The sequence below is a fragment of the Megalopta genalis genome, chromosome 8 (assembly GCF_051020955.1).
Source record: "Megalopta genalis isolate 19385.01 chromosome 8, iyMegGena1_principal, whole genome shotgun sequence".
NCBI classification, from domain to species: Eukaryota; Metazoa; Arthropoda; class Insecta; order Hymenoptera; family Halictidae; genus Megalopta; species Megalopta genalis.
This window is the reverse complement of record NC_135020.1, coordinates 6,905,540-6,922,532: the sequence shown is the minus strand read 5'-3', so window position 1 is coordinate 6,922,532 and position 16,993 is coordinate 6,905,540. Positions and strand designations below refer to the sequence as shown.

The 16,993-nt window shown below is 40.3% G+C and overlaps 1 protein-coding gene across 6 annotated transcripts in view; it reads right to left on the bottom strand.

The window, feature by feature from the left end:
- Window positions 1-2,157: 2,157 nt before the first annotated feature.
- Window positions 2,158-16,993, bottom strand: part of Oatp74D (Organic anion transporting polypeptide 74D) — a 248,904-nt gene continuing 234,068 nt past the window's right edge. For all 6 annotated transcript variants that reach the window (XM_033478413.2, XM_076524074.1, XM_076524075.1 and 3 more), the window contains one exon: window positions 2,158-16,055. In XM_033478413.2, the coding sequence (XP_033334304.1) occupies window positions 15,886-16,055 (170 nt within the window). In that variant the 3' untranslated portion in view covers window positions 2,158-15,885. The remainder of the gene's footprint in view (window positions 16,056-16,993) is intronic.

The window sequence follows — 16,993 nt, the reverse complement described above, 5'->3', positions numbered from 1 at the left end:
TTTGTATTTTCATTGAGAACTTACTTTCCTGAAAATTACATATTGCAAGTAAAGAAATTATATATAAAAAATAATTATACATTATATATTAATATATATATAGGGTGTTCCACAAATATTTTAACAGCCGAAAATGAGGGGTAACTGAGGTCATTTAAAGTATCTTTTTCCTTTGCGAAAATGCAATCTGCGGATTTGTTTACGAGTTATTAACAGAAAACACTGACCAATGAGAGGTGACGGCGCGAAATTCGAGAGCCCGCAGCACGAGGCTTTGACAGATGGTTGGGACGGATTCGAGTCGCGTTCGAAGTATTGAACAAATCACGGAGCGACAATTTTCCGGTTTTTTTTACTACGTAAGAGTGATATTTTTAAGAAAACCGCTATTCAGCTTTACTTTAGAGCGTCTGAAGAATATTTACTAATTTTTCGGACCCGAAATAGTAAGTAATTAAAACGGTTTAATTGTCTAGTGTGCATGACACCTCGTGTCTAACATATGAAATTTTTAAGCAAGATGTACAGTGAAGATTAACAAAATACGTAAATGATATTTTAATTTAAATAATTCCGTGTCCGAACACAGTTCAACGAATGATACGCAAAGCTAATTTAATAAATAATAATCGTGTTAAAGGACGTAAGGGATATGTTTGTTAGAGAAATATGAAGAATATTATCAATAAGATATTTACCCATTTAGTTGTGTAAAATCCACTTCATGCACGGAAATGTGTGCAAGATAGTGCATTGACCTCGTACAATGTCAAGGTTACGCCAAGGACATGTCAAGGTCATGTCAAGGTTATGCCAAGGTCAACATATGAAATTTTTAAGCTAGGTGTGCAGTGAAGATAAACAAAGTACATAAATGATATTTTAATTTAAATAATTCCGTGTCCGAACACAGTTCAACGAATGACTCGCAAAGCTAATTTAATAAATAATAATCGTGTTAAAGGACGTAAGGGATATGTTTGTTAGAGAAATGTGAAGAATATTACCAAAAATAAGATACTCACCCGTTTAGTTGTAAAATCCACTTCATATATCCGACGGCGACGAACAAAAGGATGTCTCCGGGCAGGCAATTTCAACATTTACTTTTTTATATGTTGACCTTGGTATAACCTTGACATGACCTTGACATAACTTTGACATGACCTTTACATGTCCTTGGCATAACCTTGACATGACCTTGACATGGCCTTGACATAACCTTGACATTGTACGAGGTCAATGCACTATCCTGCACACATTTCCGTGCATGATGTGGATTTACAACCAAATGGGTGAGTTTCTTATTGATAATATTCTTCATATTTCTCTAACAAACATATCCCTTACGTCCTTTAACACGATTATTATTTATTAAATTAGCTATGCGAATCATTCGTTGAACTGTGTTCGGACACGGAATTATTTAAATTAAAATGTCATTTACGTACTTTGTTAATCTTCACTGTACACCTTGCTTAAATATTTCATATGTTACACACAAGGTGTCATGCACACTAGAAAATTAAAACGGCCGTCACGGTTAAATTACTTACTATTTCGGGTCCGAAAAATTAGTAAATATTCTTCAGACGTTCTAAAGTAAAGGTGAACAGCGTTTTTCTTAAAAATATCACTGTTACGTAGTAAAAAAAATCCGGAAAGTTCTCGCTTCGTGATTTGTTCAAAACTTCGAACGCGGCTCGAGTCCGTGCCGACCATCTGTCAAAGCCTCGTACTGCGGACTCTCTCTCTCGCACCGTCACCTCTCATTGGCCAGTGTTTTTCGTTAATAACTCGTAAACAAAGCCGCAGATTGCATTTTCGCAAAGGAAAAAGTTACTTCAAATGACCTCAGCTATCCCTCATTTTCGGCTGTTAAAATAATTGTGGATCACCCTGTATATAATATTATAATTATATATTATATAATATTATTAATTATAAAAAATATTATAAGTCCGTTTAACATTAGCAATCACGTTACCTGAAAGCTGGAGGATTAAATACTTACACCGAAATACTTGAACGATGCTCACGATCTCGTACAATCTAGGACCCACATCCTTCAGAATCCTACGATATAAAAAATATTTGGATCATCAGAAAGGGAAAAAGGGAAAACAGATGTACCGCAAACAAGAAATCCGCTCGACAAACTTGTAATCATGGCACCTGCCGTTTATTAAAAACAAATTCGATAGTAACCGTAATTACAAACAATAATAATATTAATAATAATATAATATAATATAATATTAATAATAATAATAATAATATATAATATAATAATAATATTAATAATAATATTAATAATAATAATAAAATAATAATAGTATAATTACAAAATACGTTCGATCTGGCTTTCTTACAGCGTGCTTTGCTGAATCAGTCTTAACCCTCGGATTACCAAGCATCGAAATCTTTTTGTTCTCCATTTTCCCCAGAAGCGTCCCTCCTCCTTGCTACACCCGCTTCTTCCTAAGCTCCGTGAGTCTCGTTGTCTCGAAGAAAACTGTCGATCGAACCGCCGATCCTCGACCGATAACCCGAAGGCTAATTTAAACTATGAAACGTTCTAGAGGTACATATGTTACAAGTGATGCACAGGGGTTTTTTTTCTTCTCTCGCGTAAAATCGAAACAATTGACTTCTTTCTTTCTTTCTCTTTCTTTTTTTTACTCTGTCGCGCGCAACAAAATACGTATTTCCGGTTCCGGGGACCCGGTCCGCGACCTCAAGGTTCCTTATCTACGGACACACTTGTCTATCTGTGTGTATGTATGTATGTATGTATGTATGTATGTATGTATGTATGCGTGTGCGTGTGTATGTATGTATGTATCTCTCTGTATATATATATATCTATTTATTTATTTTCACTTTTATTCATTTGTTCGTTTATACGTATATATATGTATACGTACATACATACATACATGTATATATATATATATATATATATATATATATATATAATATTATATATGTAATAATTAATATACACGAACGCGCCGGCGTCGCGTTCGCAGAAGTGCACGGGCGCATCGCTTGTATGCATCGTTTGTACAATTATCACTGGGACAAGGGGTGAAACATCGTTCCGGTTGTACTAGGTTTGCTTAGTTGTCTCTTTCTCTTTGTACATACCCATCCGTGAACTCGGCGGTACCGCTATTATATATACATACATAGTTTATATTGTTCGGTGTGCACCTTACGCGTTATAGTCGTGATCAACGATCGGCCGGTGCGCCCTGCGAACGCGGATATTCGTTAAACGCGCTCCACGGAAACGAGCGGGACTTTTCATATGCGCGAATAAAAAATAAACGATCCACGGTCTCGTTTCGTCAGAGTGCTGAGATCTGCTGAGGGTGTCGAACGACGATATTTCCTCCACTGTGACGCGAAACTAGCGGTCGGATAAAATACTGTTCCATCGGCTCGGGTTGCCTCCCTTTTTTTCGCTGCACCGGACGCGAGATCGGCGCGTTAAATGTCTATATTTTATAAACTGTGGACCTTCATATAAAACTCAACTTTTAGAAGAGAATTATCGATTACGGAGGTTAACTGTGAAAATGTGCCTTCTTCAATCATTTTAACGTTGCGATAATAGTAAAACAGTGTCGTTGAATTTTTCTAGCGTTCTTTACTATTCGTTGTGAATATATGTATAATAATTTAGCAAGATTCTTCTCAAAAGGGATGCCGGACTTACAAGGTGACATTTGCTGGCCTCGATGCTTTTTTAATATTTCTTACACCGACTTCATAATTATGAAAATGCTAACCGAAAGCAAGGAACGAAAAATAGGTGTAACCTAAAAATGTCTTTGATCGCAACGAGACCGTTTAAATACGTGCACAGACGTTTTTGTGGAGGACAAAGAAGTGTATAATTAGGTGCAAGAAAGTTTGTTATTTAAAAGATAGGGATGCAAACGTAGATGCGAATATAGAATGTTAAACCATTTTGATCAACTTTAGTGTATGTAAATCTGTACATTATTACCGCACGTTTTCAATTACCGTTCGTTACCATAGTTCGTTTCTCGAAGCTTTTCTTTCTCCTCGAGGTAAATTGCAGATAATCGCATATACAAAAGCTATTTGTCTGACTTCCTTTATGAATCGAAATGGGACACTGTTTCGCTGTTACCAAGACCTAATTATCAGAGTAAACGTAAAACGATCAACGATCTAGAATGCAGAACATTGAATGCAACATTTCTGTACATTTAAATCACGAGTCCTTATGCAAATATAGATTGTTGTGCATTAATTTACTAAAACAGATATTGACGAATTTTCATGCCAATAGTTAACGATAAGGAAATCGTAAGACAAAGGATAAATAAAATATATATCATAAATATATAATATATAATATATAAATAAATATCATTTTCTTCGCGGAGGAAAGTTCCGCAATGAAGGGGAAAAAAGGGTTCGTCGCGAATCGCTCGCGTTTAGCCGAGAAAATAGTATCTTATCCGCTTCTAGAAACTAGACAACGAGGATTCGAGGAGGATTGACGCGATTTCTTCCGGTTTTTAGGCACTTAAATGTTGGGAGTAGTGTGAGGGAACCTTAAGGCGGAGGGTCATCGTACGCCTATTTTCTATTTACAGTCTTGTCGGAGAGACGCGTGTTTTTATATTCCTGGAGGAATCGTGTTACGACGAACAACGTCGTGTGATCGACGGTTTATCGAGGAATTGCTCGGCTGAACTCGAAATACCAATGTTCGCGCGACCATAACACATTGACCGTCGCGTATGTGCATCGCAGTTCGTAGAATTGCGATTGATTTACTCGACGAATTATAATTATATATATACAAAGCAGCAATTCGATTGCATTATGATTCGTAATTCCGAATCATCGTTCAATTAAATACAGCTGCAAATTTGTAGCTGTAACTGGAAAGTGTGATGTAATTGAATAAGCATTTAAAATTCAAAGATGATCAAGTTGAAAGGTATTAAAAAGAGGAAGAAACCGCGTAGAGAGGTTTCAATCCGAAAGTAAATTATTATCACTGGGAAATCTAGTATTTTAATATCTTAAATATCTTCGTTTTCACTGTATCTCAATTGCACCGCGTTTTAAGCACATTAGATTACACACATGGTGACAGTAATTAGAAATTGAATTGGTTTCTAAGCTTCAATTATGTAATTCGATTTCAAGCGACTTGTTATCGCAAAATTCAATTGCAACTGACAGATTGTTCGTAGAATTCAATTACAATCGAACGATTGTCGTAAAATTCACTCGCAATTGGACAATTATCGCGACATTCGATCGTTCATGAACTTCTTGATTATCATAAAATTCAATTGCAACTGGATTATTATTGTGAAATTCGATTACTACTCAATTTGCTGCGAAATGGAACTGCACTGTAATTAAATCGCAGAGTAAATCACTTAGCACAACTGTGACACACATATGTACATCGATAATGTAATTATTCGTCGAGATTCAGCCCTCGACTGGCCGAGCGAGGTGTTTCTCACGCTCTGTGAATCTTTCGAAATGAAAGTTAACGTTACCTACATCCACAACCAAACTTACTATAATTTACGCAATGTACGAATTTATGAAACAGAAGAAAACGTGTACGTTAGAAAACATAGATAATACTTTCAATTAATTCTTACGATAAGGTGGCGAATTAAAATTTTCCCTTATTCCGAGATTCATCAAATATATAGTAAATTAGCTCGAATGTATCGCTTATAGAAAGTTCAAATATTATGCAAACAAATATTAATAAATTACAATCGTTTCAATTAATAAATTAACTTCAATTAAATTTAATTCAATTAATAAATTCAACCCCCGATACGAAGTTCTAACCAAATTTATCCGATTTTTCTCATAGAGTAAAAATATTTTCGTAGGTAAAATCGAGAAAACATTCGATTATATTCGCAATCTCAATCGATCTCGTCATTTTAACGTACGCTTACTAGGATCATAACTCACAGCAGACAGCTCAGTTTCCCACGATCAACAATTAGAAAAACATTTGAGCCTTCTACACCATGAGCGTACATTTGGAAAGATTCTGCGCGACACTATGGGGGTTGAATGCGTTTCCTAAAATAAATATAAACGTTTTAGTTTCCACTTCGTCCAATAAATGACCGCCGCCAGTCGACGAGCTAACCTGTCGCCAGTCAGTCTCCCTTCTAATTTCAGTTTCTTTTCTTGTGATGTAACGCGATCAATTCCGTTTTACAGCCTCTACCGGTCTTCCACGGTGTCTAATTGCAAGATTGTTCCGTTTGCAACGGGCGAAAAGAAATGTTCGCCGAGCAACGACACGGACGTTGTTCGTCTCGACGGAAAAGTAACTGCCTACGCGATAACTAGCTAAAAATAAGCACAACAGCAAAACAGACATACCGACAACTCAACGACATTTACAAACGTTAAATTGGTTCTGCGCACGGCCGAATTGATCGGCACGCGCGCAGAATACATCCGTATCACACTTGCACGCATACACGCGCCCAATACGGCACAGTGCACTATATCAAAATACACTTACGTTTCCTACGAAGTAATCGATTCCTTTTTTTATGTACGTGTATATATATTATATAATATATCATATTATATAAATAATATTATATATAATATATAATATATCATATTATATAAATAATATTATATATATATAATATGATACGTAAAATATATATATATATATACACATATACATAAACATATACACATGTACGTATATGTACGTATTTTCGCGCGTGCGCTCGCGTTTCATTTCGTATGTGTGTGTACGTGTGTGTTTCGTGTACTATACATGTTATGTATAAAAATTGAAGCGCATAGTACAACAATAATTCGCGATGGCGAACAGTAATTCTAATTAATAGCGATATTGGATAATGAAGGATCAATAGTCGTTGCCGTGCGCGTATGGCCGCGGTACCATAGCCGGTGGCAATTAATCGTTAATGAAACCGAAATCCGTGACAATCGTCAGCACGATCATACGCGTCTATAAAAAAAATGGCATTGTATACGTTCTTCGTTTTATTCGTTTCGCATTTTCCCCGTTCGCCGCTAATTCTATTTTATCGGTTTAATCGTTTCTTACTCCCGAACCACGCACAATACCGCGTATGTGTTACGCGCGTAACCGTAACGTCGAAACAACTTTAACACTTTGCAGTCGCTCGAAATGTTGATCGATCTTTTCGGTTGAATGAACAGGAACGCGGCGATTTCCACTCCCTTTCCATCAATTATAACGACTTTTGAATCAACGCCGCCAAATGAGGTGATCCCCGAATCGCTTCTTGGACAACTCTTTCGACACGAATAATAATACGAAGCGGCGACAGGGCAAATCTGATTTTATACGTGAGGTTTTTGCGAAATGGTAAAATTGCTCCGACACGGGATCAATAAAACATTTAGTGTATATATATATATAATTGTATATATATATATGTATATATATATTTTTTTTTTTATATTTCAGCGAAACACGCGAATTACACGGATGCGCGTCGCACGTTAAAGACTAGCAATTATCGTTTTCTTAAAAAAAAAAAGAAAAAAAAAACAAAAACTACGCGGTAGTTAGGTAAGACCATGTTCGGGCCGCCGATGCGGCTGATTATCCTACCGGTGTGTTTATCGATAAATCTTTCTCTTTACTAAAATATAATTATTACGAGGTCCTGTGTTGCGCCAACGATCGGATCGATTTGTTGAACGAACGCTGGTCCGGCAGTGACGTTAATGATGGCGACGACGTTGACGACTCGTCAACGAATAGATACAGTGAATATTAAATGCTAAAAGAATGTAAACATCGAGTATTAAACCTGAACACGTGTTCGTCCGTTCGGAGCTGTAAAACTGGTCGTGGATTGTCGAAAATATTGTAAAATCTCGCTCAAAGTAGAAACGTACGAGTATATCAAATGCAAGTATAGTCGTTCTTTAAGAACCTTAAGACCTCAGTCTTGAATCGGATAATTGATAAAATGCGAATCTTTATCCGCTTGTAAGTCACGCATATTTCAAAGAGATCAGTAAAATGCAAAAATTCTACAGAAATTCACGTAGGCTCGATTTGCTGACGTTACTCTGCTGTCGAAAGTAACCGTCCGATTTCATTCAAGACTGTTCGAACTCAGCTAAGAAAATGTGTAAATTTTTATAATCATAAATTGAATAATTATTATGAATAATTAATTACTTATGCACGTATATCTGGTAAATTGAATTGAACACAGTCTACGGTATAAAGTCTATGACAAATAGGAATGCCGGATTTACAAACTTTTGTAGAATTTAGTCGATTTTCATAGAATTTCTGGCTTTCGTTTATTCGTCTAAAAACTCGTCTCGGGAACGTGTCGAGAACGAGCGGGGCAGTTATTCGGTCGACTGATGATTTCATTCATTTTCGAAGTACGCTGTAGTCTTTTTAGATTGGCAGTATGTGATGTAGACAGTTTCCATTTGCCGGCGTCACAGGGGCATCGGTTCGCGTCCACGCGTTTCCCGAAGCCGTCAACGAACCACCCATTCCTACAGAAAGGCGAATACCGAAGTGGTGGGAATGCGTCGTGTAGCACAAAAGCTGACCTACGTGTCGTGTGGGCGCAGGCATATCGCAGTTCGGGAAGTCAACAATCCCCTCTATTACTCCACTTCAGTTTGTGAACTGTTCAAGAAGTAGCGCGGACGTGAGTGACACCCCTAAAACGCCAACAAATGAAAACACTGATAGGCAGTGTTCGGTGTGATCGCGTCGCCATCTTCGCGTTCATCTTCCCTAACGGTTGCGGAATCAGAAACGAACGATTCGAGGCTCGCACAGTTTTTCCTCCATAGCGTCGCGACGTGTGGCGACCGACCATTTTTATTCCTGTCATGTTATAGCTAGAGCTAATTGCGAGGTAGCAGCGAGTCGTCACCTGACAAGGGAGAGGATCAAAATAGCTTCCGTTGCTTCTGAGCACCTCGCTGTGCCCCTAAAGTTGCGCGACGCTACGGAGAAGAAAACTGTACAGCGCATATTTTGCAAAGGCGTTTGAAAGTTACGGATCGTATCACAAAGAAAATTGAAACGGTGCGACCCCGAACTCAGTTGGAAAAACGGAATCTTTCTTGTTTGTACGAGAGAATTGGAAGGATGTTAAAATTTTAATAATTCCGTTAAGCATAATGAAGCTATGTTCAATTCACGATTCAAGCCAGCGTTGAGCCATATTTAAATGGTGCTGACATCCCCTAAAGCCAGGGGTTAACAATCTGTACAAAAATTTGTACGACGACCCGAAACTCGAAGGCGCCTTGACAAACTTGGGTGATCAAAGCTGCAGATTCAAATGTAAAACACACCCGAGGGGAAGCAGCCTTAGACACATCGTGTTGGACTGTGGACAGCTCGTACGATTCGGAAGAAGCTAAGCGGATTGCCGGCGTTGGCGCAACACACGGATATAAAGATCAAGACTCTGTCGCTCCGCGCCACGATTATTTTGGCAATTATTGTACTCTCCTATTTATATTTACAATTCTATCGTACACGTAATATAAAGGTTTGTCGTCCATCTAACAGCGCGTCCGAACAGCATCGACATGTTCACGCTACGGAAAGGAGAGAAAAAAAGGTAAACGGAGGAGTGACTCTGCTGTTGCGGTCCAATGGACGTCGCAGTTCTATTAATGTAAATCATGTGAACGCGTTGATACTGGTCTAGTATCGTTCAGGCGGTATGCTGTTGGTTGAACGACGACCTAATCCTGTGACAAGCGCTGAAAGGCGAGCGGATACGGCATTTCCTCAACAGCGTCGCGCTTCCATTCCTACCATCTTGTAGCACGCCGATCGCGGATACAGCTATACAGTTTTCCGTTGTCGTCGTTGCATTTCGATCGGCACTGTTTTTATACTACTTGACAGAAAATAGTATTCATTGTTTGATAACGCTGCGTTGCCTTCCGAATGACGCGACATTAACGAGAAAATCTGTGCTTCTATCTGACGATCGCGTGGCGCGTTCAGCAGCGCGCGCGGGTCTTCGAGAAAGAGAAATTTACGATGCAAGCGCAGGATAAAACGCAAACGAGCACTTACGTGAAGTGTATGTACATATGTGCCAAGCGTCATTGTGACCAGTCACATAAGTGTTCGCGGTCATGTCGTATCCTCTCGCTTCCTCGACACTATCACTCTCTTTCTTTGGCCTTCAATTAGCACCGGGACACCAAACAATGAGAGCAAAATAATTTTCACCGTTGCGACGCTGCGGGGGGAAACGCGCCTTTCGCTCGCCGCCAAGCTCGCCGTTTGTTTATCCGAAAAATAAAGTAGGACTCGTTAACACTAGAACCAACAGACGCGTCAAAATGAGACCCGTTTCAGAATTTCTGTTCTGCGATCACTGAAATCCGAGGGAAATTGTTAACACGTTGAATTATCCGTCGTTTGGAATCGCTTGAACGCGATCGCGATAAGTTCAACGTCATCGAATATAAACATCAAAATGAACACTTTATGTGCTGACAGCTTTCTAATAGTTCTTTTAAAATCGGAGACCAACAATTAAGAATTTCGTAAGAAATTCACAAGTCTTCTCAACCATAGTCCGTCAAATTATTTGGATTAATATAATGGAACAAGTTCTTTTGAAATTATTATTTAAAAGAAACTGGATAGTCCATTTTGATATGCTTCCGGTAAATAAAGTGTTAAATAGATTTTGGAAAAGAGTAAGATAAAAATTTACGTAGTTTTAATATTGACAGCGTCGACAGCTTGATTATTTAAAAAGCCAAACATTGGTATATATTTTTTCTCACAGTGTGTAAAACTTTGATGTACGATCCAATGCTCTTCGATGTACGATTACAATATCGTCAACCCGTTTGAAAACATTAAAAATCGTCTACAGTCTTAAAATGCGACTCCACTCGATTTTTTCGGTAATTGGCAGTAAATATGCATAATGAATTCGCGTGGCAATCAACATGTTAAGCAAATTCCATTAACCGGTGTGCGCACAACGACGAAGGTCGTTGAACGAGTCATTTTGTCTACTCTATCACGCTTCTAGTGCCAAAAGTCCGTCCGTACCAGCTCCTTTTGCGATCAAAATAGATTAACAAACAAATAGTCGCTTAACAAACAAACACGCAGACACACACAGAGGGAGAGAAAGAGAGACAAAGGGAGAGAGGGAGAGAAAGAGAGAGAGAGAGAGAGAGAGAGAGAGAGAGTGAGAGATAGAAAGAAGGTGCTAGTCTCCCTTGATTAGCGGATTTTGTGCAAAATATACGCATGCATCGTCGTTTCTTCGATTTTTTTCGTGGGAAATAAATTTGTCTGTATTCGACGGACGCATGGGACGACGGCCAGTTATAGCCCACTTTCTCTCTCCTTCTCCCTCAGACACGTACACATACTTATACACATATCCCCTATCTCTCCATCTTCCTGTCCCCTTTTCTTTCCCTCTGTCTGTGCTGCTCTTCAATATTTCATGGCCGTCGTATCGATAGAGAATCGAATGGATAGGACATCGTGAAAAGGACCGATCGAAAGAAAAGAGCGCGAACAATACACGCGCGTTGGACATCTCTATGGTTCCAATCTACGCTCTGACAGCACAGTCTCGTTCCTTGAAACTCCGTTCTTCTGGCTCTTCTTTTCAAGCTGTCCCGAGCAGTCTCGGTTTCGCAACGAAACTACTGTTACACACTTTTATCGCCTCCTCGTAAACATTAGATTGTAATATATAAAATGCCCAATTTTGCAATGCCAATCTTACGAATCGCTTTCGTAAAAAAATACTTTCATGTCTGCAGACGCGCGCTATGTACAATTTTGAACACCGGGAACTGTTCTTTGAAGTCCGATCGTCGTTTCTTTGTTTTAAGCCCGTGTGCATTCGGGCAGACCTCGGCGCGCACTTTTCCCGCGCGAGCGGGAAGAACTAAAAGACTACTAATTTCTTATGTTTGGAATTGTCGTTAAAGATCGGACATTTCACATGTAACAACCTAACACGCACGCACCCAAACCCCTTTTCCCGACGTTGCGCGACACGCCCATTGTCCGATTGGACTCGCTCTTCCGAGTTTCAACAACCGTTCCGATAACACCAAGTTTCAGGAAAAACAGAGAAAATGATTTTGGAGAGAAAGAATCATGTCTCAACAGCTCTCTGTTCGCGTTCAGCCGTAGTCGACGCGGTGGATGAACGAGAACAGATGGATTCCGAGGGTGAATCAGTTCGACGTCACGTGTCCCGTGCTCGCGCGACGCGTGATCGATTAAAATATACATTATGTTCGCTTCGAATACAAAAATACAATTCTCGGTCGGAGACGGGTACAACGGGTATACGAGAGGCCGTATCCGCCTGTGCAATTCGTCTCGCTCGCATCGTCGACGATGCAACGGTACGAGTCTGCTGCACGCGCAAACATCCACACGGAAACACATATTGTAATGTACAGAGTAACACAGCGGCGCATTTCGACGCCTCAACGAACGTTCCGTTGAAGCGGCGACATTGTATTGTACAGGTGTTCTTTGTTTTCGAGACACCAACCGAACGATTACTATCGTCGGAGAAACGCACATCCCCGTCTATAAGCGTTGGAGCATGAAATGTTGGAACATAAAATTGATAGAAGTTTGTTATGCCTACAAAATAGATTGTTGAATTTTACACAAAATCAAATCAAATTTCCTGTCATCTAATTCTTGAATGACTTTGGTACGATGGAAGCGTAGAGAATCGTTTCAAAGCAATCGTTGAGTGGGTTATCCTAAAATTCTCCAGTATTTGATTGGTGTTACTTTTATACTTTAAGGGCGAAGCGACCCTTATTCAAGTTGCTCTGAAAGATATTCCAGAGATTATTTAATATCGTCTAGATTATGTACTTGCTCCAAAACATTTTGAAAGAAATTATTTTGCGAACAGTAGCCTAAACGTACATTTCTATCGGTATAATATTGAAAGTAGAGATCATACGCATGTAACTAATATATCCATGTTATAATCCGTGTACTCCTTTGATTTTTTTTTTCATTTTCAATACACATGTATTGTAACAGCCGGAAGAGTCCTTTGCAGGAAAATGTAAATACATTGGTATTTTTCGATCGTTTTTCATAGATTCAAGTGTATTTATAGAAATTATTATGTTCATTCAACTTGCAACCTATCAATTAATATTTTGTGTATCAGAAATTAGTTGCATAAGAATCTAATAATCCAATACTCCGTTACATACGTGTAATCATATAAAGGAAATATAGATATTTATAATGTGTTAACATAAAGAAGTTCACAGACTACAGGGTAGCCCATAATTGCGTTAACACCCGAAAATGATTCCTGAGGTCATTTGAAGTCACTTTTTTCTTAGCGAAAATGCAATCCGCAGCTTTGTTTACGCGAGTTATTAATAAAAAAAACTGTGACCAATGAGGGGAAAGTTCTCCCAGCGCTAGGCGGCGGTGATTGGCTCGGCCGCCAAGCACTAGGCGAGCTCGCTTCTCATTGGTCACTGTTTTTCATTAATAACTCGCAAACAAAGCCGCGGATTGCATTTTCGCCAAAGAAAAAGTAACATAAAATGACCTCAGGAATCACCCCTTTTCGAGTGTTAACATAATTATGGGACACCCTGTATAACACGAACACATCGATTACACGTAAAATGGGTGTCTCTAATCGCAGTCGACGAAATATCAGCTGTTGTCTTAAAAATCGATAAAAGTCCAGGTGCTTATGAACGAGGGTGCGCTCCGTGCGAAGGGAGATACGTTTACTTCGGTACAATAAAATTCCGTTCACCCGGTTCTGGTTAAAATTTCCTGCGAAATCAAACTATTTCGATCACGAGTCAACTGTTCAAAGAAATGCAATTTCTATTCCTCGTCGCGTCCGATCGAAGAACGACCCCGGTTTACTCGGTCGTTCGCGAACAAGTATGGAACAGCTCGAACAAAAATATATTCCGAAACTTTCCAAAAATATATATCCCTTCCTCGCTCCAATTGACTTCGACGGGATCGATAGCGTCGCGCCATCGCCGTCTAGCTCGCGGTTGCTAAATAACTGTATGGCGTTTTTTTTTTCTTTTTGTTCGAGGAGCAGTGCTTGTTTTGTTTGTCCTCCTGGATAGCATCCTTTCCTCGCTTTACCCTGCATCGAAATCGCTGCACTCGCTGGGAAGGTACTTATTATTTTTTTTTCCGATCGCGTCAACGATGACGCGAACACACTGTTCGAGCGACTCGACTCGGCTTTGATTCGCTGCATCGAGCGACTCGCAATCATGCGACTTCGATCCTCCCGCCGCGTTTCTTAGATTCTCGTTTTAGTTTTCTCGCGGATCTCCTTTCCGTAATTTAATATTAGCGATAAACATTATTCTTTCGTTCTTTCCCGTCCGTTTTCTCGTCAAATCATCTAAAAATATGACCTATATATATTTCTTCGTTTTCACTCACGCATATGTATATATACGCACACAGACACTCTCTCTCTCTCTCTCTCTCTTTCTCTCTCTCCCTTTCTTTCCATCCGACTTCCTTCCTTACGTCCGCGTCTCGCCATTCATCCGTTCGTTCCAGACATATGCGATACTCGCGCAACGTTAATCGCTTGCACACTTTCCTCGCGGCGGTCTGCACTTTCGGGGAGAACGCCGGACGGTAACAGCTAAAAGAGAACGCCGAACGAAGGATCCTTCGTATTCTGTTCCGCTCCGAAGATTGAAAATAGACGAGACGGGCACTCGACTGCTCGCGCGAAAAAGTGGACAAGCGATTGCAAGAAATTCGAGAAAAGAACCTGCGCCGGTTTCCGAAATCGTCGACTCCTGTACGCGTCTCGGCGGGAACGTATGTAGCAATTCTTTGCGCGACGGGCATCGGTCGCGTGGATGCCTGAACAGTTGTCTCGATAACCGTGTCCTCCGGTTGCAAGAACGAAAAGCAGGAGAACGAAGAAACCGAGCGCGTTTCGTATCGCAGACGATCCGAACAACGGGCAGGACCTTACCCAAATATACCTATCTAGCTAGCAGCACACGCTCCTTCCTCACGCACACAATACGCAGTAACCTCTTCTCTGTCTTCATCAGCGAGGACATTCACCGAATCCTAATCACTGGTCGAATGGAATGATCGACGGGTTTTTGCTTCGCGAGTACAGACTGACGGACAAACGACGCGCTTCTAGGATCCGACTCCATCGTGTCTACCATCGCCCCTCCTGCTTCATCATCTGTTTCCGGGCTGGCATCCGATCCGGTCGATCGTTTTTTGTTGTTTTTTTTTTGACAATCTGATCACCGTTTCCAGCTGACCGGCATCGGGAGTACCCTCCTCCGTGCTTCTCTCTCCGCTCGTTCCGTGCCGATTCCACGTGAACCACGACACAGCCTCTTTGGAAACTACGGGCATTTCCCAGCCCAGCCTAGGACTGACATCTTCGCACTGACATGTTCACCGCCGGTTTAGCCGCCGGTTTGTCGTCGGACCGCGCGGAACACGATCGACGCGAGCACCTTTTTAGAATATCGAGCCGACAGCTGTTGTCTCGTATCGAGTTCTTTCTTACTTTCGCCGCCGAGAACGTCCGATCGGCTTGCCAACGAAGCTAACAGACACCCGGTGAGTAACGAGACGCGATCAGCCAGCCCCGCCGATTGCCGATCCGCCGACCAGCGTCACCGTTGCCGACATCACCGAATCCCTCGTCGGGTTAGGAACACTTCGTGTATCGCTTCGTACCCGGCTCACGACGCTGAAACTCAGGCCAGGTTCCTGGGATACCGTCGACCCTCGGCCGTCGCTCTTCACAAGTAGTCGTTGTCCACTGCTTGTGCGTCCTGCGACTTCAGGGTGGCCATTTCCTCCACGGTACCCTCCTCCGCCTCTTGCTCCTCCACGAAGTTGATGCTCCCGGCCTTGTACCAGACCACTATGTCTACCACAAACGCCAGGACCAGGATGCCGCCCGTGGTGCCTGTGGAACAAACGAAAGATTGTAGATCCCAGATCGAGCGATTTTTTATGCGTAGGAGACGGATGAACAGTAAATTCTCCCGAATTGACGGGAGATATATAATATCTGATATTAGCATTACTTTATTAACCTAGTCTATTTACAAAAGGAACAGTGTCCACATTTATATCAATATATTAAATAAAGATATAATAATTTAAGTTTTATTCTATGATAACTCCTCGCATAGAATTGCGCTAAATTGAATTGTCTGCACACGCGAGTCTCTTTGAAAATAAATCGTTGGGCAAGGAGTTAATGACTTTAATTAGCCGAAACTAATACATCGACATAAAATCCACAGACTGGTTATTATAATCTGATGGTGATTGTAAATACCAATTTTCATATCAAAATAAAAGATACCTCTCATTGACTAAAAGAAACGCGTTGTGGTAAAAATGAAACGATTGTATAATAATTTGTCCCTAATTCGCGCTCAGATTGCGCATAAAAATGAACAATTTGGGAAGAGGAGATTCTTGCGGCTCGTTTTTATAGTTGTTGACAATCGGTAAGCCGCAAGGCTCGAATAATCGTATCTCTATTGTCCATTTTTGCATACAATCTAAGCGTCAATTAGGAAGAATTTACTATATTCAGTAACTTCTAATCGGGTCTGCCGAGTGACAGTTATGGTAAAGGTGCTACATCTTTTTGAGTGTTCTCTGAACGTAGAAAATAGCGATCGAAAAAGAAAGAGGATCGGGACGTTCGACAAGCATCATTGTAATATATTGAACAAAATTTTTAGAATACGAAAAAATTAAACTAATAGTGGCTACGGTAAATATTAACTTTTTAATTTCGGTTTGATTAGTTCAATTAATATTGTAGGAATTTTTCCACTCGTGCAAGCTCAGACTTTGAATTCAAAATTGATATATATTCTATTTTCA